At 43.8% G+C, this 25,590-nt stretch overlaps 1 protein-coding gene across 2 annotated transcripts in view; it reads right to left on the bottom strand.

Annotated features, from left to right (window-relative positions):
• The window catches only part of ITGA9 (integrin subunit alpha 9), a 242,482-nt gene that overhangs the window by 94,816 nt on the left and 122,076 nt on the right, over positions 1–25,590 (bottom strand). For both annotated transcript variants that reach the window (XM_083467884.1, XM_083467885.1), the window contains exon 16: positions 2,487–2,636. In XM_083467884.1, the coding sequence (XP_083324010.1) occupies positions 2,487–2,636 (150 nt within the window). The remainder of the gene's footprint in view (positions 1–2,486; positions 2,637–25,590) is intronic.

Raw genomic sequence — 25,590 nt, 5'->3', positions numbered from 1 at the left:
TCGTGAAATTCCTCTGTTGCCATCCTGGATGATATCAGGGCTGGTCTACAAAGCGTCCTATCTGCTCCCCAGCCACTTCCTCATAGAGAGTTTCCACAGTGTGCTGTAACCTTTGGTTGCTGTGGGACTTCTCCCTATTGTGTGGAGAGTTTTCTCACCATCCTCAAACCTGACGCGGTGCTGGCTTAGGAAGCTCTCTGTATGATAAGGAGCAGCCGAGTCGTAACCAGGGTCTGCCCTGGAAGACGCATCCCACAAGTTCACCTCCCTGACAGTAAAACTACAGCAATAATAAAGCAAATAACCATGTGGCGTTTTTTCATGACACTCAAAACCATCAGACTGGGGCTTCCACCTACAAGTTTTTAATGTGTGACATTTTAATGTATTTTTAATCTTTGTCGGAAGCCGCCGAGAGTGGCTGGGGAAGCCCAGCCAGATGGGTGGGGTACAAATAATAAATTACAGTGGTACCTCGGGTTACATACGCTTCAGGTTACATACGCTTCAGGTTACATACGCTTCAGGTTACAGACTCCACTAACCCAGAAATAGTGCTTCAGGTTAAGAACTTTGCTTCAGGATGAGAACAGAAATCGTCCTCTGGCAGCGTGGCAGCAGCAGGAGGCCCCATTAGCTAAAGTGGTGCTTCAAGTTAAGAACAGTTTCAGGTTAAGTACGGACCTCCAGAATGAATTAAGTACTTAACCCGAGATACCACTGTAGTATTATTATTATTATTATTATTATTATTATTATTATTATTATTATTATTTACCTAATGGAAGGCACAACCCTAAATTGATTCCACACTAGACTAGCCTTTCAAGCAGCCTACTTGGACCTTAAGGGCATCTTGTTCAAATTCAGGTGGTAGCAAGAAAAGAGCGGGACTTCTCAGTGTTGGCCCCCTCCCTTTGGAATGCTCTCCTCAGGGACCCTTGCATGGTGCTCGCTTTACAACCCTTTGGATGCCGGATGAAGATTTGCCTTCTCCTAATACAGATTTGCCTTCTCCTCATACTCCACATATCTTAACAGATTTAGCTGCAGCAGTAGCAGTTTTTTTGTGCTTTAGAGTGCCATCTTTCTCAGCCAGTAATGTTAATATTCTGAATGGGGATTTTGTGTTTAGTCCTCTGTTTAAGTGGGAATGTTGTCATTGATGTTGATTAATGTGTTTCAGGAAATTGTTCCTTGCAGTGTTGTGTGCAGTTTTGCCTAGAGGCATCTTGCATTAGGTAATACCTAAATGCAAAAAATAATAATAGTAACATCCCCAATCCATAGTTTTTGTGGAGCAAAACAACAAACACCATGCCAAGTCTAAAACCTTACAATTCCCCCCCCCCAACATGTTTAATGTTATTTCATTTGACTTTGGTTTACAAAATTACAGGCTGTAAGAAAAACTGCCCAGTGACAGCAGCCACATTCCTCAGGAAACGCTCACACACTTCTGCCCTCCGGCAAAAGCGGTATTCAGTTAAGATTCATTTACTTGTACCAGTTGGAAGCCACTATTTTTAACAATATGAAATTTGGAATACAGATGGGAGACCACTCTTCTGAACAGGCAGCAAGTGAATACCCAGCGTCTTATTCATCATAGTTCATTCTCATCATCTGCTTGAAGGTTTCTTTTTTTAAAAAAAAAAATAGTGTGTAATATGTGGTGGTGAATAAAAACAAATACAAGTTATGGGGCAGGGGGAGGTATTTGTGCAATCACACTTATGCAGCAGTAAAGACTAGAAACATTGTACAGTGCTCAGAAAGACTGAATGCAAGCTCTCAGACTGCCTGTCCCTCAATAAATCCATGATTGCAACAATCTCCTTTCTAAATCTGGTGTTACTTGGCATGGTAAATGTTATGTATTGCAAGTTCTCACTCTGGCCACCAGGAGTATCGTGTATATAGTTTTCACTCAGGTCCACATCAGTTACCGTATTTTTTTGCTCTATAACTCACTTTTTTCCTCCTAAAAAGTAAGGGGAAATGTGTGTGCGTCTTATGGAGTGAATGCAGGCTGCGCAGCTATCCCAGAAGCCAGAACAGCAAGAGGGATTGCTGCTTTCACTGCGCAGCGATCCCTCTTGCTGTTCTGGCTTCTGAGATTCAGAATATTATTTTTTCTTGTTTTCCTCCTCCAAAAACTAGGTGCGTCTTGTGGTCTGGTGCGTCTTATAAAGTGAAAAATACGGTACTTTAGGCGGAAAACCCTGGGTTGTTGTTGCTACAATGTTGACAGCTGGCTGCCTATAAAAGCTGGCTGGCTGAGCTGTTTGCGGTTCAGTTCTGTTCCAGCTTACAAATAAAGAGCTGCTTTGGAGAAATCGCTGCGTCGTCTGCTATGCCTACCCACTATTTAACAGTAAACATGAGCTTGAGTGCAAAGAAGGGAACAGCAGTTCTTTCCGTCCTAGATTCTCCTGGTGTTGTTATTTATCCATTTTTAACAGGAAGATCATCTGGTACCTCACCTGGTTTCTCTGAGCCATCTTCTGCCCTCTCTTCCATCGAAGAACAGGCTTGAGTGAAGGCAATTCCTTTTCCTCCTTTGCCGTGATATGGTCTCCAAGATCATATGCAGCTTCAAATACAATTGGTGATATGACATCTTTGACCCTTCTCTGTAAGATTAAATTATACAAAAAGAGTGTTGTATGAATCAAAGCATAGACTGGGATGCCACTGCAAGCTCAGTGAATACCAGAAGCAACGTAGCTTCGCCTTCTTCTTCCTTTCCTTCTCATCCACTCATCCACTTCCTTCCCCAGTCCACCTGCTCCACCCAACAACGAAAAGATGGTATCTTCAAATTTCAGTCAGAAATATGGGGTTGCAGAACGATGGTTAAGCAACCCAGCATCTCTACTCATAATTACGCTTCGGAAGGATTTGTTTTTTCAAACATAAACGCACATTCATACACAAATGTGTGAGGCATTGGGGAAGGCATTTTAGCAGAATAATGTATTGCATTGCAATCTGCCAGTCAAATGATAGATTCAGACATGGAACTGAGAAGAATAAATTGATTATTCTCCTATGATAATGCAAGGGAATTTGGGTGGTGCCGCAATGGAAACCCTCCAGCTATTTCTTCTGAGACCTCCTGGTCATTTGCCCTCTGTTGGAACACAGGTGAGATGAAGGATCCTGTTCTGTCACCATTCCAGTGGAATTGTCACCAGTCCAGTGGAATTGTCACCAGACTGTCACCAGTCCAAGGGAATTGTGAGGTGGCTGGGGCAGATCCATAGCTGTCAATTTTCAGATTTGAAAATAAGGGATCAGCAGCCTCAAAAATAAGGGATCAGCAGCCTCACCTGTCCCGGGGACAGTCTACGGGATATCTAACAATCCGGGATAGCAGCGGGAAATGGTGCTGGAATAAGGGAATTTCCCACAAAAAAAGGAAAGTTGACAGCTATGGGCAGATCCTGCCCTTCACTTCAGACTGCAAATTGTCTGGGTTGGCCTGGGATCAGTAAAACATTTCTTTCTGCAGCAGACCTGCTAATGAGCTAATGTAAGTGAGGTATGAATCAACCCTCAGAGTATTTACACACAAATTAGACTCCTAAACTCACTTCAGTTTCTATCAGAGTGAAGCTATGGAATGGCACCTACTGGCCAAAAGCAGATAGGGATACTTTGAGGGAAGAACTTGCTGTCATCATTTGTTCAAAGCAACTCGGTGTGGTGGAGTTTTGGGAGTTGTGAGCACATAAAGCATTTGGGAAGTGTAAGATGTGGCTTGGCATGCCAAGAGCTTATTAAATTAAAAATAACATTTGGAAGAGTAGCTGGCAGCTCCACCAGGCAACCTGTTATGCTCATTGCCTGCAGTTAGTGCATTATCCTAACATTTGCTAGGGAACAAAGAATAACAAGCAATTAAGCATGCCCTTTGTAGCATCCAAGTCCTGGTTCTCTTTATCTTCCGCCACCGGTTGTAGATGAAGTGGAACGACATATTGAGAAAAGAAAAACAGAAGCAGATATTGGGTTGCACCCACCCACAAGGGGTTTGCAGAGCTTTCAGTAGACAATAAAGACAGTGCTCGTTATGAGGGAAAAGGTAGGATAATGAAACACACACATGCACACACAAAAATAACAATTTAAGCCAAATCTTAGTCCTCAACTGCAACCTTCTGGGAACAGTAGCTCAGGAGGAATGCATAAAAAGAAGCCCACTTTGCCACCTGCTTATTAGAGCACTGAATAACTGAAGGAGCGTCTCCACCCCCATCGTTCTACCCGGACACTGAGGTCCAACACCGAGGGCCTTCTGGGGGTTCCCTCACTGCGAGAAGCCAAGTTACAGGGAACCAGGCAGAGGGCCTTCTCGGTAGTGGCGCCTTCCCTGTGGAACACCCTCCCACCAGATGTCAAAGAGAACAACAACTACCAGACTTTTAGAAGACATCTGAAGGCAGCCCTGTTTAGGGATGCTTTTAATGTCTGATATATTATAGTATTTTCATATTTTTTTTGGAAGCCGCCCAGAGTGGCTGGGGAAGCCCAGCCAGATGGGCGGGGTATAAATAATAAATTATTATTATTATTATTATTATTATTATTATTATTATTATTATTATTATTTACAATCATTCCATTAACAATGAACTCAGGTGAGTGAGTGAACGCAGGTGAGAGAGGCAAAACAGGTCCTCTAAGAAGCAAGAGAGGGCCATCAGCATACGTGGAGAAAGTTTGAAATCTGCAGAAGTCTTTAAAAAAAACCTGTTTTAAAAAACCCTAAGACAAGGTGAAAAACAGCTTGATAAGGACTGAGGACTAACTATGGGCAGGAGCCACAAATACTGAATTTCAATTGGAAAAGAAAACTGAGGAAGTGTGCTATAGAATGGCTTGCTTCAGCCCTTCACAGTTACTTACAGTATCCTGGAAGTGGCCAGAGCTGGCTGGCACCCTGAACAGGAATACTCCTATTTGCAGTTTTGGTTTTCATTGCAACTACTGTCCATTTGTTTCTCACTGAGATTCCAGTATACAAGTGTCTGAATCAATAAACTGGCGGTGAGGTTAAGCGATTTTCTTACAGGTCCATCATGTAGCTGAGGAAATCCCAAACAGCCCACCAGTATCCCATGAGAAATACATGGCTTAAAATGAAAAAAATTCTCCTACGAGCCCAAAATATCTAGGAAAGAGAAGGCTACTGGCCAAACCTTTTGAGTGGTTAATTGCCATCGCCTTGCCTCCCTTCTATCAGACCCTGCACAGAGGGACGAGTCATCCTGCCATGTCTCTATAGAGGATGTAATTGGATCATTCAATCATTCCCAAATTACCACCCAGATCTGTGGAGAGTGGCTGAAAAGAGACAAGCCCAGAGCAGCAATTTACCATGGAAAATTGCCCGCCCTTAGAGAAGGCTGCCTCCAGATCAGAACACTGACTTGCTTTGGGTGGGTAGCGTAACTTGCTACTCGAGCATCCTGCACTGAAGAACCTGCACCAGGTGAGGTTTGGAATAGATGTCCTGCATAATTAAACATAAGTAAACATAGCTGAGTGTCAGAATGAAGGATTCCAGCAATTTTAATTTGGGGCAAGAAATGGAGGCAGTGAGAGATTTTACTTTCTTGGGCTCCATGATCACTGCAGATGGTGACAGCAGTCAATAAATTAAAAGACGCTTGTTTCTTGGGAGAGAAGCAATGACAAACCTAGACAGCATCTTAAAAAGCAGAGACATCACCTTGCCAACAAAGGTCCGTATAGTTAAGCTATGGTTTTCCCAGTAGTGATGTATGGAAGTGAGAGCTGGACCATAAAGAAGGCTGATCACCGAAGAGTTGATGCTTTTGAATTCTGGTGCTGGAGGAGACTCTTGAGAGTCCCATGGACTGCAAGAAGATCAAACCTCTCCATTCTGAAGGAAATCAGCCCTGAGTGCTCACTGGAAGGACAGATCCTGAAGCTGAGGCTCCAATACTTTGGCCACCTCATGAGAAGAGAAGACTCGCTGGAAAAGACCCTGATGTTTGGAAAGATGGAGGGCACAAGGAGAAGGTGACGACAGAGGACGAGATGGTTGGTCAGTGTTCTCGAAGCTACCAGCATGAGTTTGACCAAACTGCAGGAGGCAGTAGAAGACAGGAGTGCCTGGCGTGCTCTGGTCCATGGGGTCACGAAGAGTCGGACATGACTAATCGACTAAACACAACAAAACATAGCTGAGTGTCAGAATGAAGGATTCCAGCAATTTTAATTTGGGGGTGGGAGTAGTGTGCCCCAGTGAGAATCAACACTGCTATGGATGGTAAAAGCTTAATGCCACAGCTGCTGTTAAACAGCCGACCTATTGTGCAAGGAACACAAAAGCCAGTCAGCCAACCAAGGTACCACGCACACTGCCTTGCCCCCATAATTGAGGGGGCTGAGGCCATGCGACTTGCAAGGTACCCTCAGTCTAAGAGTAACACTTCAGAGTTTCTTAATGACTTCTAAAGAGCCCCCCACCCGATCCTTTCCTCGTGTTTATTTATTTATATGAAAAGGATTTAGATCCCACTCTTATTCTCTATGGGTCATGAAAACAGTGTACAAGAAAAACAAAACCAAGGCATGATAGACAACATAAGCAGAAAACACGGGCACCAATAAAGGCTCTAAAAAACCTGGGCTTTTTTTACAAAAAAGAAAATTCACTGCCCAAAACACAAGCAGGGAGAGAGCCATATGAATATCCTGCAGGAAGGATCTCCAGAGTCAAAGGGCCACTGCAGAAAAGGCCCTATTCTGTATTGTCACCTTACAAGTACCTGCAGAGGCAGTGAGAAGGGCTCCTGTGGAAGATCTTAGCTCTCTGGCAGGGTTATAAAGAGTCCTTCAACTAACCTGGCCCAAGCCATTATGGGCTTTATATGTCAAAATCAGCACTTTGCATTGCACTGGGACTAAGTAGGTTATCAGTGCTGTTGATATACATTTTGGGTGGGGTGGGGTACCAGGAATCCTAAATCTGTCTTTTAAATTCCAGCAACTTCTAAAGTGTGCTTTTGCTGGGTGCCGTTCTGCTTCACGTCTTTTGATGAAAGCTGTGGCAAGCAGAAGCTAGATTAATCGCATGTGTGGACGCTTCCCTCCAGAAAGCCCTAGGGAAATAGATTTCATACAGCCGCTTGTCTTTAATTAAAGCTTCCGAGTGCAGATTCTACACCAGCCATTCATTACAGCACATGTTCAGCTCTTTCAAGTGATCTCCTTACAGATTACAGACTTTCCAGAGGACTGGCAGATTCAATAAGGCAATACGCAGCCAGTTCTAATGCAATGGAAATGGCACTTAGCTCAAAGAGGCTGAATAATTGTTCTTGGGATCAATCTCTTTTTGGTGGTTCGTTGCAGCTGAACTTCCAACTCCCTGATTCTTTGATCAGATGTAGACAACATATACCATAAATGGTCATTAAAGCCTAAGGGCTTCTGCATATGTTGCATGTATGTCATTTTCCAGCCCAAAGCAATTGCTGCATTTACATTTTGGACACTACAAACAGTGAGTGCAATCCAGAAAGCACGGATGGCGGGGGGTGGGGGAATTATTTGTAGTTTTTTGTACAAGGGGCCCCCATTCATTTCAGCAGAATCTAAGCAGCTGTTTAAGTCCTACTAAATTTGGTAGAATTTAGAGCCCCTTCAAAGGCTACTAAAGCCAGTTCTTAAGCGCATATAACTCCACAATAGTAATGAGGTTTCAAGCAATCCTGTTTGCTTAATGTGCCAAGAAATGAACGAGCCTTTTAGCAGCACATGAAACCCTTTCACGGTGGAAGGAAACAAACCAGGAAGTCTTTCATTATTTATTATTTTATTTCATAAAATTTATATGCCCCTTGATTGGTTGTTGTTTTTTTAATAAAAAAAACCTGCAAAGTGGTTTACAAAAGATAGAACAGTAAAATCAAGAAAAATCCATAATCATACTTTTAAACATATAAAAGTCAAAATACTAAAACAGATTAAAATTACAGTCCCTAAACTTTATAAGCATCTGGGTAGGCTTGTCTAGACAAGAATGATTAGTTATGGTTTCCTTGTTTTGTCCAAACTGAGAAACTATGGTTAAACCAGCATATTAAATGACTTATTCACGACTTATTTGGAAGCTGTTAAATTATAGTTTCCTGATTTAGATGAAATGAGAAACTATTGTTAATGGAAGACTTCCTAGTTTGCTAGCATAAGGGGAGAAACTATGGCTGCATTTACTGCTCACACCCTTAACAGGTACCCAACACCCTTAACAGACTACATCTTTGGTGAATGTTGTATGCTTTAGATGCATAGTGTATATGCAGCCTATGAGGCTGTGTGTGTGGCCAAAAGGCTCATTCATATCTTGCCCTATATTAAACAGGCAGATACACAACAGATTATATATATATATATATATATATATATATATATATATATATATATGCTTTCGTAGATTTTCACGGGTACAGGAATGCAGGTTTTGGTGTCTTCGGGTGTCTTCCCGTGTAAGAGTTGGGGTGTCTAGGCGACGTTTCGACGAGGTCTCACTCGTCATCTTCAGGCTGGTGCTTTCGGCTTCTTGTTACTGGAACAGAGCAGGATTTCAGTGTTTGAGTTCCTATAAATACTGTTGAGGGGGTGTGGTGTATAGCCTCTCTGCCCAGAACGTTGGAGGCTATACACCACACCCCCTCAACAGTATTTATAGGAACTCAAACACTGAAATCCTGCTCTGTTCCAGTAACAAGAAGCCGAAAGCACCAGCCTGAAGATGACGAGTGAGACCTCGTCGAAACGTCGCCTAGACACCCCAACTCTTACACGGGAAGACACCCGAAGACACCAAAACCTGCATATATATATATATATATATATATATATATATATATATATATATATATATATATATATATACACACAGAGAGAGAGAGAGGAGAGAGAGATAAGCTAACAGCACCCATGTTTAATTTTCATGTATATCACTACTCATCTAAATCAGAATGCCATAGAAAGAGTTATCCTATTACATTCGTGATCAGTTTCTCCCGGTGAGCTGAGCTGAGATTTGCATTCTGGATTCCCTAGTCCTGCAGTCTATGCAATGCACCATAAACCTGAATATGGGCTGGCTATACTAGAGAAAAATTCGAACAATTAAGACAATCTCGTCCATAATGCCCCCATATTATGGGAAGTCATGTTGATTCCTCGGGCTCCCAGCAAACCCCTCCTGTTGCTAATTTATTCTGAATCACTTTAGAAGCATCTTTATGGAGCCTGCATTATATCACATGTCTTGTCACTGCATATATTGCAAAGGGAAAAAAGCCACAAATTATGTGCGTGGGCACTGTACTATGTATTCTGGACCCAGGAAATTCCACCATGCAAAGCAGATAAGTAAGATAAGGTATAACCCCTATTATGGGAAGGAGGGTTAACAATATCAACACAGATTGAAAAGGCTTTGGGGTCCTTATATCTTGATGTTTAGCAGGAAGGTGGGAGCTAACAGGAGTGACTTTGCATAAGACAAGAATCTTTGAACCAAACAACTTGTAGGCATCTTGTGCTATAGTGACATCCCATCCATATCCATGACACATTCATAACTTTGAAGGGAGGGAAGTTAACAAAGAAAGCACATGCAGTATTTTCGCCCCCAAACTGCTATTTGAGAGGCTAAATCAATCACTATGCCTAATCACCACTACATGACTCCCAGAAGAAAACAATCTTGGCTGGGATGTCAAATAATTCCACTCTTAATTATCAGCCAGAGGCCAATGTATAAATATAGGGTAAAACAGTGTATTTGACTGCATTTCAGAAAGCCAGCAAGAAGGGGGAGGCATGCCCAATATTTTGATGTGTGTTACACTCTCCCAGGGCAATCTTTTAAAATTAGAGGTTGTTTGTACTGCAGCCTTTCATTCCCCCCAAATACATAAACAGTGGGTAATGAACTGCCTTTCTTTCTCTTCTCTTCTCTTCTCTTCTCTTTTCTTTTCTTTTCTTTTCTTTTCTTTTCTTTTCTTTTAAAAAATACCTAACTCAATTACAAGGGCAATTTCCAAAGCATCAAAGACAATCCCTTTGAACTATCCTGCAACTTGCATATACGCTTGTCATTGTTGACGTCTTCTCCATGCCAATTATTGCCTAGGTTCAAAGTCTTATAAGGAATCTGTTACGAATTTGCGACGAGAACTTAAAGCAGAGCTGCATTTCTCACCCCTCTTGGAGCCATACAGTGACTCTCACATGTCATACTGCACATGGAGAAAAGATGTAGGAATAAATACCAAACACCTCAGATCAGGGGTCAGCAAACTTTTTCCGCTGTGGGCCGGTCCACTGTCCCTCATACCATGGGGTGGGCCGGACTATATTTTGAAAGGGGAAAAAATGAACGAATTCCTATGCCCCACAAATAACCCAGAGATGCATTTTAAATAAAAGCACACATTCTACTCATGTAAAAACACACTGATTCCCAGACTGTCCACGGGCCGGATTGAGAAGGCAATTGGGCCAGATCCGGCCCCCGGGCCTTAGGTTGCCTACCCCTGCCTCAGATACTCACAATAGACTTAGAAACTGCAGGCTGTTTAATAGAAAACTGCCATCACTAGGACTGCTTGAGCCAATCACATGAATTTATTTTGGATTCTATATATTATTACAAAAATGGACTTTTATCTGATAGGGTAACTGAGATCCCCAGTTCAACTGTTCACTTTTAGCAGGGGGGCAAAAGAGGTGACCCTAGCCTGCTCCACTACCACCATGTGTACAGCCCAAGGAGCCATGTAACCAGAGAACAGACCAATAATATTGCAGTTGGGGCTCAGCAGCAGAGAGGAAATGGCAATTAAAGAATATGCTGTAGCTCAGGGAATTTCTCAAGTCACTGTCTTCTTCATAGTAAAATCAAAAGTAATTTAACTTTTCACCCAGAAGCAGCAACCATTTTTCAGGTTTCCCCCCACTGCTGTAATAATAACAACAACAACAACAACAACAACAACAGCAACAGCAACAGCAACAGCAACAGCAACAACAACAACAACAACAACAACAACAACAACAACAACAACAATAATAATAATAATAATAATAATAATTTATTCCTTATACCCCACCCATCTGGCTGGATTTTCCCAGCCATTCTGCACGAGTCCCAACAGGAGATTAAAAATACATTAAAACATCAGTCATTAAAAATAACTTCCCTAAACAGGGCTGCCTTCAGATGTCTTCTGAACGTCAGATGGTTGTTTATTCCTTTGACATCTGGTGGGAGGGCGTTCCACAGGGAGGGTGTCACCACCGAGAAGGCCCTCTGCCTGGTTCCCTGTAACTTTGCTTCTCACAGTGAGGGAACTGCCAGAAGGCCCTCAGCGCTGGACCTCAGTGCCCAGGCAGAACGATGGAGTAGAGACGCTCCTTCATGTATACTGAAGTTATTTCTATTTAGGTTAGTATTTCAAAATGTCAAGTGCTTTCTTGCGCAGAAGCATAGCTTAGGTCCACTTAACTCAACTGGAACCCGACTCCCATATTCCCTGACTACTCACCATGCTGGCTGGGACTGGTGGGAATTAAGAATCCAAAACCACGCTGAAAACCACTGTCTGGCTACAGGTGTTCAATTCCTTCATACTGTTGGCATCCGTCTGTCTTGAGAGACAATGGAGTGTGCCTCCAGGGGTGAAGTCAAATTGCTGCATTAGCAGCACTGAAGTGAGTTCCCTGGGGCACAAGACTGGGCTGTGTGCATGGAGGTCCTGGACTGTCCAATTAACAAGCCCCCCCCCCCCAGGCGTTACTGATGGGGTCCAAAGGAAAGCAGAACAATATGTTTGGCACCGGCTTGGCTGAAGGAGTTGCCAGAAGGAGGTTACAAGGCACCATCCAACCATTTTAGGGACTCCACTCCAGATTACCTTAATGTCTCTTTGCTCCTCTAGCCCTCCATCATTATCCTGTTTCTTTCATTCAGAACCTATAAATAGCGTTTGTGCACCATGAATAACGATGTTGTAATTTAATGAAAGTGACATGAAGCACTGGGGTGCTGAACTGGGCATCTGGTCCATCAAGAACATTTGGAAGGCTTATAAGGCACACTGCACTGAATAATGTTTATGTACAAAGCTCTCTCAAAATCCACCACACCAGCACTTCTGGTGAGCTAGAGAAACCAGACATGTCAGAACAATTGTTTTAACAAGCTTCCCCCTTCCAAGATTGATTTCATATGCGACTAGCATGCAGCCTGAACTTCAATCAGTATCTTGCCATCTGAAATTCTGAAATAAACGCAACCCAAAGATGCCTAGGTCTCAGAGCGCACAACATAAAAGTGGGAGACCACAGTGATAATTACATAAAATTATATTTATACCCTTCACTTATAACTGCGTCACTTAAAATCTTCAGGAATGGAAAATGCCTTCTAAAAATGCTTTCTGCCAAGTCAACAAGTTGTTTTTCTCTCAGTCTTATGAGCAGGGATCGTCAAGGTTTACCTCGCCTGGGATGGTTCACTCCCACGGGCTGGATCACATCTGTGCAGATGCAATTTTCGGCATCTGCGCATGCACATACGTGATTTCCACGCTGTGCTGGTTTAGCGCAGTGGGCGGGGACTCGCTGAGCGGGCGGCTCGGTTTGGGGGTGACTCATGGGCCATTTAAATGACCCCCGTGGGCTGCTTGTGGTCCATGGGCTGCAGGTTGCCAACCCCTGCTTATGAGTGTCTCCCCCCTTTTAAAATACTTATTAGGGGATGAAGCAAGGTTTTCCCCAGTGCAATTTTTAAAAAATAGCATCTTGTAAGGTAGTCTGGTGCTCTTTTGCCCTAGCCTTGTGGTTTTTAAACATTCTGTCTTTGGAAAATAGTTTTAACATTTGCTTATCGATAGAGGAACCCCTGAATTTTTCCATATGGGATCCCTACATGGTGCAAAGGACTCTGGGGTTTGTTTTCAGAAGCACAGTAGGGCTTCACCATTGCTCTCTCTGAATGGAAGAGGGACCCTGTGGCAAGAGGGGCAGCAGGAATCTCTCAAGCAACCTTGTTCACTATTATTAATCGTCTCACTTATAAACTTTTGATATTCGAGGATTCCCCCAAACGACTGCCCTACCACATCAAAAGGCAACAGGTGACTGGTCTTGTAAACTATACTTAAGGTTGATCAGGTTATCTTAGCACCTGAGACAGAATATCTCATAAGCAGTAAAAATCCGACAAGTAGTAGAAATAACAATAATAAGCATTAAGTAAAATTTGCTGCCCTTTCATGACATCCAGAGCCAGTCACATCTCACTCTGCCTAATAGTAGGGCTAGCTCAGGCATAGGCAAACTCGGCCCCCCAGATGTTTTGGAACTACAATTCCCATCATCCCTGACCACTGGTCCTGTTAGCTAGGGGTGATGGGAGTTGTAGTCCCAAAACATCTGGAGGGCCCAGTTTGCCTATGCCTGGGCTAGGCCTATTCTGAACAATCAATTTACGGCCGTCACTGTGATCCATCTTAAGCACCTGTTTGCTTCGGTATAATACAGTCCTGGTTCGGGTTTACAAAGAGAGAGGTGGATGAAGACAAGCAGAAGATGCATATGCTCTAGAGGCATATCATGAGAACTGCTCAGTCTGCAAATAGTTTAGTCCATGAATAAATCCATATTACGACTAGTTTTGAATGAAGTTATTTTTTTGGCACTTCGGCTACGATTCTGCACATTGAATTTTATGGATTTATCCCTCAACAATAAGCACAGCACCAGGCCATATGAATGATTTAATCTGCAGGTATAGGTGAGAAATCCTTTTATAGAAAGTGCTGGTTTATTTATTGTCTAGACTACTCAAAATTCAATTCCAGTCATGGTGAATAACTGAGCTGAATAGCTAAGAACTTTTCACATTCTACCCATATCTAAATGCAATAAAGTTCTCTTTTATTAACATTGCAAATACAAGATACAATATTGTTTCCATTTTTTAATATACAGACCTCATATCATGAACATAAGCTCCCCTTCCACCTCAGTCCCACCCATACTAGCAAGTTAAGCATGGGGTAAGACCTCAAACACTCATGAAAACTGAATTTTTATCCAGCCAGAAATCAATAAACGTGAGTCGCTCTGACTCTCCTCACATCATATTTTAAAGGAGTACAAGCCAGGGAGATGCTGATCTCCATAGTGGGGTCACCACAAAACAAAATGCTGCACAGCCCTTGTAATTTATTTGCTGTTTCCTGACATACTTTATAAACTCATTCTTCTCCACCCCCTGCCCTATGCTGATAAAAGGAAATAAACCAGAGATATCAGGTCTAAAATCACAACCAGATGGGCAAAGGGCAATGAGAAGAGATATGTAACTAATTGTATACCGATACTGCTGCTCTTTTCGGATACAGTCCACAACGCCGTCCGCAGTTGTGGCAAATGGAGGACAGACATGCAAGAGCCACACACACAAAAGGCCAGGAAGGCAAAGATGCGCACATTGGCTCCACTTTCTGACACCTTCCATGAGCCGTTTGAACATGCGCCACTGAAATTTTACCAGAAGCTTCGAGTTTGGTTTATATTAAGTGGATTTGCCAATGACTGGGATGCAACGGTGCCAAAGTCAGCACAGCCAAAAGAGAACACGGAAAACCAACACCGTAGAGAAAAGCCATTCAAAGTTTTCTTTGTTATTCAAATCAAACATATTCTATAACGATATAAACGGCTCGCTCTGGATTCCCTCCCGCTGTTTTCCTCACATGGTGGGCCAATTTCTTATTGAGTGAATAAACCCTCAGTTTTATTTAGAAAGGAAATCAGAGGCACTCCTAGCCATGGTTTATCACTCTGGTAAGGGGGGAAGGCTTCTTAAAGGAAATCTAGCAGAGGCTTAAAGAAAATGCACATGTGCTATCACACATGCTTTTCCCATTTCCTGATTAGGAGAAACTAAACAAGTGGTGGGCATGTGGATTTCAGGTTGAAGCTCAAACAAATTAGGAAAATGCACATTCCCTAGGTGTCTGGAAGCTCACTTTATTTATCTTCCTGCTGCTGATGTCCTGGGCTGATTAATTTTTTAAAAAAATTCCATTTACTCTAACAAATGCTAGCTAAAGAGCATGGCTGGGAAATGTTTTAAAAATCTCACACCAGTCTCCACACTGCAAGTTCAGGCATTGCCAAATCTCTTCAGAACAGAACTGAAACTCTCTTATAATATTTTGGTAGTAATGTTAAAAAAACCAAATCTGAGATGCCACAAACGCAGATATGTGTTTGAATCCAGAGTCCCTTTATATAGTATATATAAAAGGCAGCACTACATGACATGCCAGCAATGCTACTGTCTTCTTTTCACACATAACCTGGAGCCGGGAAATATATTGAAGCCACTATATCAGGCATAGGCAAACTTGGCCCTCCAGATGTTTTGGGACTACAACTCCCATCATCATTTGGGGTGACCTTCTTCCAGTTTGTTACTGCTGGAGACAGTGAGAGGGAGGAGGCCAGCATGGTGCAAATGTGGCAGCAGGAGCAAAAGATTAGCTCCGCCAGCGTGTTTGTGCTACACCAACTTTACCACCCCTTGCCTCTCCCTCTCTATGCAGCAGCAACTCAGCCAGAAAGAAGTTAGGTGAGCGGCACAGTTCTACCACACCGTCCAGTACTGACCAGAAGCCCGATATCCTCAGCAGTCAGAAACTAATTATAAAGAGCTGATTATATCGGAAGCTACCTAAAGGGTGGATTTTAGGGTCTGATTTTATCACAAGGCTAAGTTCTGCACTTAGCAGTGGGTTGATGAAATTAGCAAAGTGTGTGCAAATTTATTTGAACTGGAGCAGTTCCAGAGAAGGCTCAAGACTAATAGCACAATTCTATGCATGTTTATTCAGAAGGAAGCCCAAATGTGTTCAATGAGGGTTTTTTCCAGGTAACAGTGCACAGGGTACGGAATCGAAGGAACACACAACAATGACGCGGCGCACTTGAGAGAATGCTCAGAATGGAAGGTGAGGGGGGAATAGCATCAAATTTTGCCCTCACTCAAGGTGCAGTATTATCAAAGTCTGCCCTGGTCCAGCTATAGAAATCATAGAATTGCAGAGCTAGAAGGGACCACAGGGGTAATCTAGTCCAACCCCCTGAAATGAAGGAATCTTTCACTCAGTGTGGGGCTTGAACCCCTGACAATGGGATTAAAAGTCTCATCCTCCACTGATTGAACTATCCCAGCTCGGTATGCTCTTCAAACCTCTCTTTAGAAGGGCATACAAAACTGCCAACTGCCCAAAAAGGATTTATTTTTTTTAAACCATGTTTAAGGGATGTGGAGTGCAAAAGGAGAGGAGAAAAACAATCTGGGATGTTACAGTCACATTAGTTTATATATTAATCCAAACATCTTTTTTCCCACTTGCTTTTAGAAGAATGAACTTTCCCTAAAATACAGCAATTCAGGGTGAGCTATACCATCTGTCTTTGTTCCAGTGACCCGTTCACAACCATAAGTCAGGAATGTCTTTAAAACACAGTCATCTGAATCTGATAAGAAAACTAAGTACTGATTTTTTGAACTTCTACATGTAGCTTTGGCTGATTTATGTCTCCCACAATTCTTGGATCAAATCAGGACTGGGGGTTCAGGTTAATTCCTCACCCATCACCCTTTGCATATTAGCTCCTGCCCCTCCCTTTTTAAATCGTGTCAGCTGTACGTTTACAGAGACTGGAATTTTAAAAATAACAACAAAACAGTGTCAGGAAAGCAAGATTTAGCAGCGTGAGAAAGGGGAAAACAGGTTTGTGCATAGACACCAGAACAGTGGGGGGAGGAAAGCAGACCCACCAAGTGCCCCTATTTTCCAGGAATACTCCCAAATTTACAGAAGCCGTCATGGTTTCTGATTTGATCCTGGGATATCCCACTTTTCCTTAGGATGCCCCTATTTTCATCAGAGAAATGTTGGAGGGTATGGGAAAGGAAGCCCCTTTAGAACTAAACTTTATCCAGTTTTTAGCAATTAGGATCCTTGCGGCTCCTGTGGCATAGAGGAATATTTTCTGATCTTCTCTTGCTATACCTGTGTCCGTTATCCCTAGTAGAAAAGCTTCTGTATTTTTCATAAAGTTATACTTAAACATTTTTTTAAGCTCGTCATATACAGTGGTACCTCTGGATGTGAATGGGAGCCATTCCGGAGCCCCGTTCGCACCCTGAAGCGAACGCAACCCACGTCTGCACGTGCATGGGTCGCGATTCGCCACTTCCGCACATACGGGTGACGTCATTTTGAGCATCTGTGCATGCACGAGCAGCAAAACCCGGAAGTAACGCATTCCGTTACTTCCGGGTCACCACGGAGCACAACCCAAAAACACTCAACCAGAAGCTACTTCAACCCGAGGTATGACTGTATTATATTCCAGAAGCTTTTGATTTTTTTTCACAGGTCCACCAAACATGTATAAGTGTCCCCTCTGTTTTACCACACCTCCAGCACAGATTTGTTTTTGTCTTATACATTTTAGCTATTTTGGTAGGTGTTCTAGAACTAAACTTTAACCCCATCCCTTATGCACAGTCTTAGTAGCATGTTTTCTGTAACAGCAGCCATGTTTTTTACCCACAATGCACCTGCACAGGAACTTCTAGAACAATGCATTTTGCAATAACTGAGGGGGACCAGGATGATGGCCTTATGCAGTGGCTGTCGTCCCTCCCAGCTGGCATTGTGTGGGCACCACCATTTGCCCGATACTACCACATGGTAGACAGGCTTCCTCAACCTCAGCCCTCCAGATGTTTTGAGACTACAATTCCCATCATCCCTGACCACTGGTCCTGCTAGCTAGGGATCATGGGAGTTGTAGGCCGAAAACATCTGGAGGGGCAAGGTTGAGGAAGCCTGCTGTAGGAAGTCACACATCTCTGGCAAGTGGGAACCGAGCATATATGCCATCATGTATACACCGTAGCCGGAATTCCGTAGCCAGAATTAAGATTCCCTAGCCGGAATTAAGATTGCCAGAAGAAATAACAACTTCAGATATGCAGATGACACAACCTTGATGGCAGAAAGTGAGGAGGGTGAAAGAGGAGAGAGCAAAATATGGTCTGAAGCTCAACATCAAAAAAACGAAGATCATGGTCACTGGTCCCATCACCTCCTGGCAAATAGAAGGGGAAGAAATGGAGGCAGTGAGAGATTTTACTTTCTTGGGCTCCATGATCACTACAGATGGTGACAGCAGTCAATAAATTAAAAGACGCCTGTTTCTTGGGAGAAAAGCAATGACAAACCTAGACAGCATCTTAAAAAGCAGAGACATCACCTTGCCAACAAAGGTCCATATAGTTAGAGCTATGGTTTTCCCAGTAGTGATGTATGGAAGTGAGAGCTGGACCATAAAGAAGGTTGATTGCCGAAGAACTGATGCTTTTGAATTAAGGTGCTGGAGGAGACTCTTGAGAGTCCCATGGACTGCAAGAAGATCAAACCTATCCATTCTGAAGGAAATCAGCCCTGAGTGCTCACTGGAAGGACAGATCCTGAAGCTGAGGCTCCAATACTTTGGCCACCTCATGAGAAGAGAAGACTCCCTGGAAAAGACCCTGATGTTGGGAAAGATGGAGGGCACAAGGAGAAGGGGACAACAGAGGATGAGATGGTTGGACAGTGTTCTCGAAGCTACAAACATGAGTCTGACCAAACTGCGGGAGGCAGTGGAAGACAGGAGTGCCTGGCGTGCTCTGGTCCATGGGGTCACGAAGAGTCGGACACGACTAAACGACTAAACAGCAACAACACTACCCCGTAGGTTGTACAATGACAGCTAATTACAGGGCCTCATGGAAAAGGATTGGGGCAGACCTTTGCCTTAGATCCTGGACAGAAGAGCATTAAACCAAATGTGACTCCACATAAATCAGTTCCCAATATTATTAAAGTTCTGGGAAGTAATGGTTCCACCCTCTCTGAGCTAAATTGTGATACTAAATAAACCAGTAGCATTCCAGCAGAAAGTCTCAACGCAATGGACATCATAACAATACACACAACACAGGCAGACTTTCTTAAGTTCAGACAGATTTAGGAGTTCGTCTGAAAGACGGATGGAAAGAACCTCCCACCCATCCAGCAACTGCAAGCTGAATTAAGATTTCAAAACAACACAGCTCTTCCAGGTAATCAAATCGGACAGTGGAAAAAACCATCATCCAGTGAATAGTAAAAGTTTTGGAACAACCCTATTACAACAAGATGTGAATATATGTCTCAGCCCAGTGACGCAAGTGGAATTGATTTGTAAGATGGATAAAGTGCACGGCATGGGGGCTGAGATAAAATGCTGCGCGCATATTACTGAATTGATTAGGTCACGGATAACACTATTAATTCTAATTAGTGAAAAGCCCTGGTATTGGCAGGCAGTGCATATACCTAATCTGGCACCCTCAAACTCCTATCAGACCCAGGCAGCATGGGCAATGGAAAGGCTGGTGGGAACTGTGGTACAAAACAGCTGGGAGCATCAGGTTGGGGAAGACTGGTGAATAATGTAGCTACGCTGGTTGTTGCTCAACTGTGTGTGAACACATTCATTTCTGATCTTTTGCTTCTAGGTCTGTTAAGTACAGTGGTACCTCAGGTTACAGACGCTTCAGGTTACAGACTCCGCTAACCCAGAAATAGTACCTCGGGTTAAGAACTTTGCTTCAGGATGAGAACCTCAGGTTACAGACGCTTCAGGTTACAGACTCCGCTAACCCAGAAATAGTACCTCGGGTTAAGAACTGTGATGGCCTGGGATTCCGATTCTGAGAGTGAACCGGAGGAATCCCAGCCGGCACAGGAGTCCCCGCCTCCAGGGCCGGCTGAACTGGGGCAAGGCCTAGATTCTGAGGAACCTGCACCTGTGCCAGATCCTCAGGAGCAGGCACAAGGTGAAACCAGTCTGGCCCCAGAGGTGCTTGAGGACTCAGTGTCTACAGGTGAGCCTTCCCCGGGGCCCAGTAACCCTTCGGCCTCTCCTGAACTGCAGAGGCTTAGGGCAGAGAGGCGAAGGGAACTGGTTTCTCCCAGGAGGAGTGCTCGCCTTAAGGCCAGGAGAGGTGGGGCTCCTGGGGGCCGGGGCCGCCCCTGGCCTTAGAGAAGATAAAGGGCAGTCAGCCCGGTCCCAGGTTACGGGAGCAACGTCGTCATTGAAGAGCTGTTTCGGCCAGCATCCAGTCCTGTTCCTCCAGTGTTCCTGTTCCCCGCCCGGCTTCCTGCTTCTGATCTTCGAGTGTTCCTGTCCCCGCCCGGCTCCCTGTTTCGGACCTCACCTCGCACTTTGTGGACTATCTCCAGGCTAGTGACTTAGGACTGAACTTTGACTACGGTAACAGTAACCTTCCCCCCGGGACCAGCACAAGAACTTTGCTTCAGGATGAGAACCTCAGGTTACAGATGCTTCAGGTTACAGACTCCGCTAACCCAGAAATAGTACCTCGGGTTAAGAACTTTGCTTCAGGATGAGAACAAAAATCGCGCGGCGGCAGCAGGAGGCCTCATTAGCTAAAGTGGTACCTCAGGTTAAGAACAGTTTCAGGTTAAGAACGGACCTCCAGAACAAATCACCGTATTTTTTGCTCTATAGGACGCACTTTTCCCCCTCCAAAAATTAGGGGGAAATGTTTGTGCGTCCTATGGAGCGAATGCAGGCTCCTTGGCTTCAGCAATAGCAACACGAAGCCTCCAAAGCGCAGAGGGAGAGCTCCCCCCGCGCTCCGGAGGCTTTGTGTTGCTTTCGCTGAAGCCGCCTGAAGCCCCCGGAGCACAGCGCAAACTCCCGCTGCGCTCCAGGGGCTTCAGGTAGCTATCCACAAGCCTTCAGAGCACAGCAGGAGTTCCCGCTGCTTTCCGAAGGCTTCCGGATAGCTGCCTGAAGCCTGGAGAGCGAGAGGGGTTGGTGCACACCGATCCCTCTTGCTCTCCAGGCTTCGCTTTGCTGGAGAGGTGCTCCACAGTTTTCCCTCTCTGCGCAGTGCCCCTTCAGCAAAGCGGGAGGAGAAATGGAAGGGGCTCCGTTTCTCCTGCCGCTTCGCTGAAGGGGCGCTGAGCAGAGAGGGGGAGAATTTATTTTTTCCTGTTCTCCCCTCCTATGGTCCAGTGCATCCTATGGTCCGGTGCATCCTATAGAGTGAAAAATACGGTAAGTTCTTAACCCGAGGTACCACTGTATACAAAGCCCATTGGCTGCTCGGCAGGCAATGGGTCTGAGATGAGAGTAGGAAATGGTTTGATGGCTACCTATGTTACAAATGCACTGATGGCTTTTCTAAAACTGAACTGTTCTCCTCTATATTTCTTGGGGTAGTGGAGCACTGGGGAAAGGTCTCTCCCAGACAAAAGTTTCCCAAGAATGCTACTTCCCCCATCTGCCTGGGTTTCAAAGTCTGTTCTAGAGAATGCTTGTCTGGGAAGGAAGTGGTTGTGCCTACAGCACCTTAGGTCTATTCCAAAACACAGTTTATTGAGCTCATTTTAAGACTGGGGCCTGAACATTCTAGAACAAAAAATAATGATGAGAATGTGTCTGCAATTGACATGTGAATGTTGTTAATTACATGGAAATGATCATACGCCCAAGCCAAGCCGAAATAAACATGTGATACATTTCCTCTTGAATGAGTCGGGCTTATATGGTTGCGTCTGTACAATTTGTGGTCTTCCAAGCTGAATGCAGCCCACCAGGCGGTCATTATGGTTTACCAGTCACTCTGACAACACACAACACCATGTTGTTTTGCACTGACAGGCAGGCAGCAAAAAGCAGGAGGCTGCCTTGATGGACAGCAGTAGGACAGAGGGCACTTTGGCTGAAGGCTTATCCAAGTGCTATGCCTAATGTCATAATGCAAGAAATTTTAGTTATCATGCTAGGTGTGAACTTGGTTTATATGAACCTGGGTTAAAATCCCCACTTGACCACAACACTCAAGTGGGGAATCTTGGGCAAATCACTGTTGTTTCAACTGAACCTACTTCACACACGGTTGTTGTGAAAAACCCTGTGGGTGCGGTTCAAGTTCCTTGGATACATACAAAAGTGCAAAATAAACCAGCATTTTGTTTCACTACAAAAGAGCGATAGACAGGGCAAAAAGAAAAGGAAAACACACACACAAAAAGTCAGGCACCTTAACATTCATCAAGTTTTTACAAGTTAATTGAGCTTTGCCTACATCAATCTGATGTGTAACCACCCTACATAATTAGGAGCATCAATAGCAGCAGAATGATTGAGTTCCTAAGACACAGTGATTAAAAATGCTGTTGCTTTCTTAAGCATTTAAGTGATAGTGTTACAATAAATCCCACTTAAACGTCATAATGAAACCTCAAAGCTTTGCCTAATGGATGCCTGGGAGGGTCTCACCTGTGACACAGTGCTGAGCAATTACCAATTTTGAATCAGTTAAATCTTCACCACTGTGCAATCCTTGTTAAAACAAGCTGAAAGCATCCCTGCACTGCAGCAACAGGAGGTACCAACAGTGGTGTAGAAAACTGTCAGCAAAGCAGACATGCTATACCTTTGAAATCCCTCAAGGGACATGCTTTTCAACAGCAGTTTTTCCCCCATTGCAGCTTTGGAAACAATTTAATCAGCCATGCCCTTCTGTAGATCACTGTTGGCATCTGCCTGTCTTGAGAGACAAGGGAATGTGCTTCTGTGAGTGAAGTCAAAGCACTGCGTTAGCAAGAACCTCCCTGGTGTGGTCCAAAGGAAAGCAGAACAATATGTTCAGCACCAGCTTGGCTGCAGGAGTTGAATACAAGACACCATCCAACTATCTTAGGGGCTCCACTCTGGATTTGTGTATGGTTCACTCCTGAGCCTTTTCTTCTCCTGAAGATATCCCACAAGGCAGCGGAGACTTAGGATCAGAGTTTTCCTTGTCCTAGATGGACTCCCTTCCCTGGTTGATGAGCCCCATCTGCCCTCTACAGCATGTGCAGAAACCACCTTGGGCCCAGTATTGGCCTCATCCGCTCAACCCACCAGAGCCTGTCTTCACATGCAGGGGAAGTCTCTAATTCACCAAGGCTTTGAAGCCCATTGGCTACCCTCACCTGGTTTAGCCTGTGGCTCCCAGAAGCTGTCAGCATGTGACAGCAGCCACACAGCCCTTTTGTATACAAGCAATGAACATGTCAGGAGAACATATTTATTGAATATCAAGACTATGATTCAAGTGCTGGAGTTTCTGGAGGTATCTGAGTAGCAAGTCCTTGTTTAGAGGGAGCGTCTGTTCCAATCTCTAGAGGAGAGTCTGACTATGACTGAAATGTGCCAACTTTCCCAAGAGGCGCTCCCCATGTGACCATGAAGTCTTGAGTGTGACTTCCATAAGATTTTGACACTGAGCGTCTAAAATTATCTAATTGCATCACTGACAGGATATGCTAAATTCCCTGCCTGAAACCGCCAGGTTCAACCATTTCAATAAAGGCCAGCTTCCTGCCTGGAGAGAAACCAAGTCCCAAGAGCAAGGGAACAATAAGCAGGCAGCTGAGAGAAAGTGCGCACTGTAACTTGCAAGATGGCAAAGAAGGAATTGGCACTGGCTGTTATTCTTATTGTCAAAAACTTGAGAAAACAGCAACAGGAGGAGAGCGATGATAGCATATACTGTAGAACTGTAGTGGCAAGGTTTTGTTATGTTGTGGAAGAAATTGTCTATTCCTACTATTATCAGAATGAGGAGAGACAATGAATAAATATAATACAAAGGCTATTCCTTTAAATAACAAAGAACAAAAGTCTTTTATTCATCATTGACCTAAGAAGGCTCTTCCTTCATTGGACATGAATCATTTGATATTACTATTATATCATTCTCTCTGGGTTGTATTTGACTAAAACCCTAAATAAGGCCCTGTATATCTGAAGGAGCGTTTCCACCCCGTCATTCAGCCCAGACGCTGAGGTCCAGCTCCAAGAGCCTTCTGGTGGTTCCCTCACTGTGAGATGTGAGGTTATAAGGAACCAGGCAGAGGGCCTTCTCGGTAGTGGTGCCCTCCCATCAGATGCCAAGGAGATAAGTAACTGTACAACCTCTAGAAGACATCTGAAGGCAGCCCTTTATAGGGAGGTTTTTAATGTTTAATGTTTGATTATGTTTTTAGATATTCTGGAAGCCGCCCAGAGTGCCCAGTCAGATGGGTGGGTTACAAATAATAAAACAAGGCTGTAAGAGTGATCAATAGTCCACTGGCTCAGTCTAGTGACAGTCTTTGGGAAACCTCTGGTTCTGGCTGGGGAATGACATGCTCACTCCCAAACCCTTTTAAAGAAAGTAACATGCAAACAATTCCTTAAGCCACACTGTCTGGTACCATGTGCATTGCTGGAGCATTTGAATGTTGTTTTAACATGGTTAATATTTATAACTTTTGCAACAAGAGCCTGACCACTTCCCACCCCCTATGGATAAAAGGAAAGACTCGACTCTGAATTCCACTGCCAAAACAATCATATTTCATGCCTGTAAAGTCAACAGAATGCTCTGCTGTCATTATACAAAATAGCCGGATGTGATTCTTTATTTCCCTTTCTCAGGCATACTTATCTTTTGCCAAGAAGCCAACAACTAACCTGGGATTTATTTATACTTCAAAATCTTCATAGAGGACACAAAACACAACACACTCTAGTTTAAAAAGAAATCACCCCAGAACATGCCAAAGCAATTTTTCTTACTAACTTATCAGATCTCACAAGCTACACTGGCTAAGGTAAGGCCAAAAGACTTCCAAAGAGAGTTTTGTTAGAAGGCAATATTTCCTTGAGCCATTAAGTGAATAAACACCCATAGAGGATTCTGCAGGGGTAAAACACTGCTGGGAGTGCTGCCTTCAAGTCTTTAATGATCCTTCAGCATTTTAACACACAGGAAGCATTTCAATCCTGGCATCTTGCTTAACATTCTGAAAGCCAATTAAATCCTCCATATCTCAAGTTTCACATAGTTTGCATCTGTATCTTATATCGCCCCATGACTCCCCCAAGTTCAGAGACCCAACAATGCTTCCCTTACTGAGCCAGCGATGGGTGACCATTTCCTCTGTTTTCTGCACCAGAAAAGTCTCTGTTTTGAGATTTCGAATTTCCATTTAGCCAAAAGATGTCTTTTGGAGTTGCAGAAAAGGGAAGACTGGGTAAAATCTTGTAGAGGTCTGATGCAGAGTGATTTGATCTCTCCAACAGTGATACTGTCAGATGATTCTGGTCACAAGATACGAGATATTGTGTTTAGCGAAGATGCAAAAAAAGGACCTTGAATATATAAACAACTGCAAATCTGCTATTTGGTACAATCAAATTAAAACAGACCACAAAAGGGTTATGCACCTGCGAGAATTAACTTTGCCCCCGTTAGACGTGTTTTGACCCAGCTCAGATTCCAAACAATGCCAACTGAATACCTGGCTGGAAGATATACTAACAAATCATCAGACCTCGCCAACT

The sequence above is a fragment of the Podarcis liolepis genome (assembly GCF_965112155.1).
Source record: "Podarcis liolepis genome assembly, chromosome: 12".
Classification (NCBI taxonomy): Eukaryota; Metazoa; Chordata; class Lepidosauria; order Squamata; family Lacertidae; genus Podarcis; species Podarcis liolepis.
Note: the sequence above shows the minus strand (reverse complement) of the source record. Positions and strands in the feature narration are given on the sequence as shown.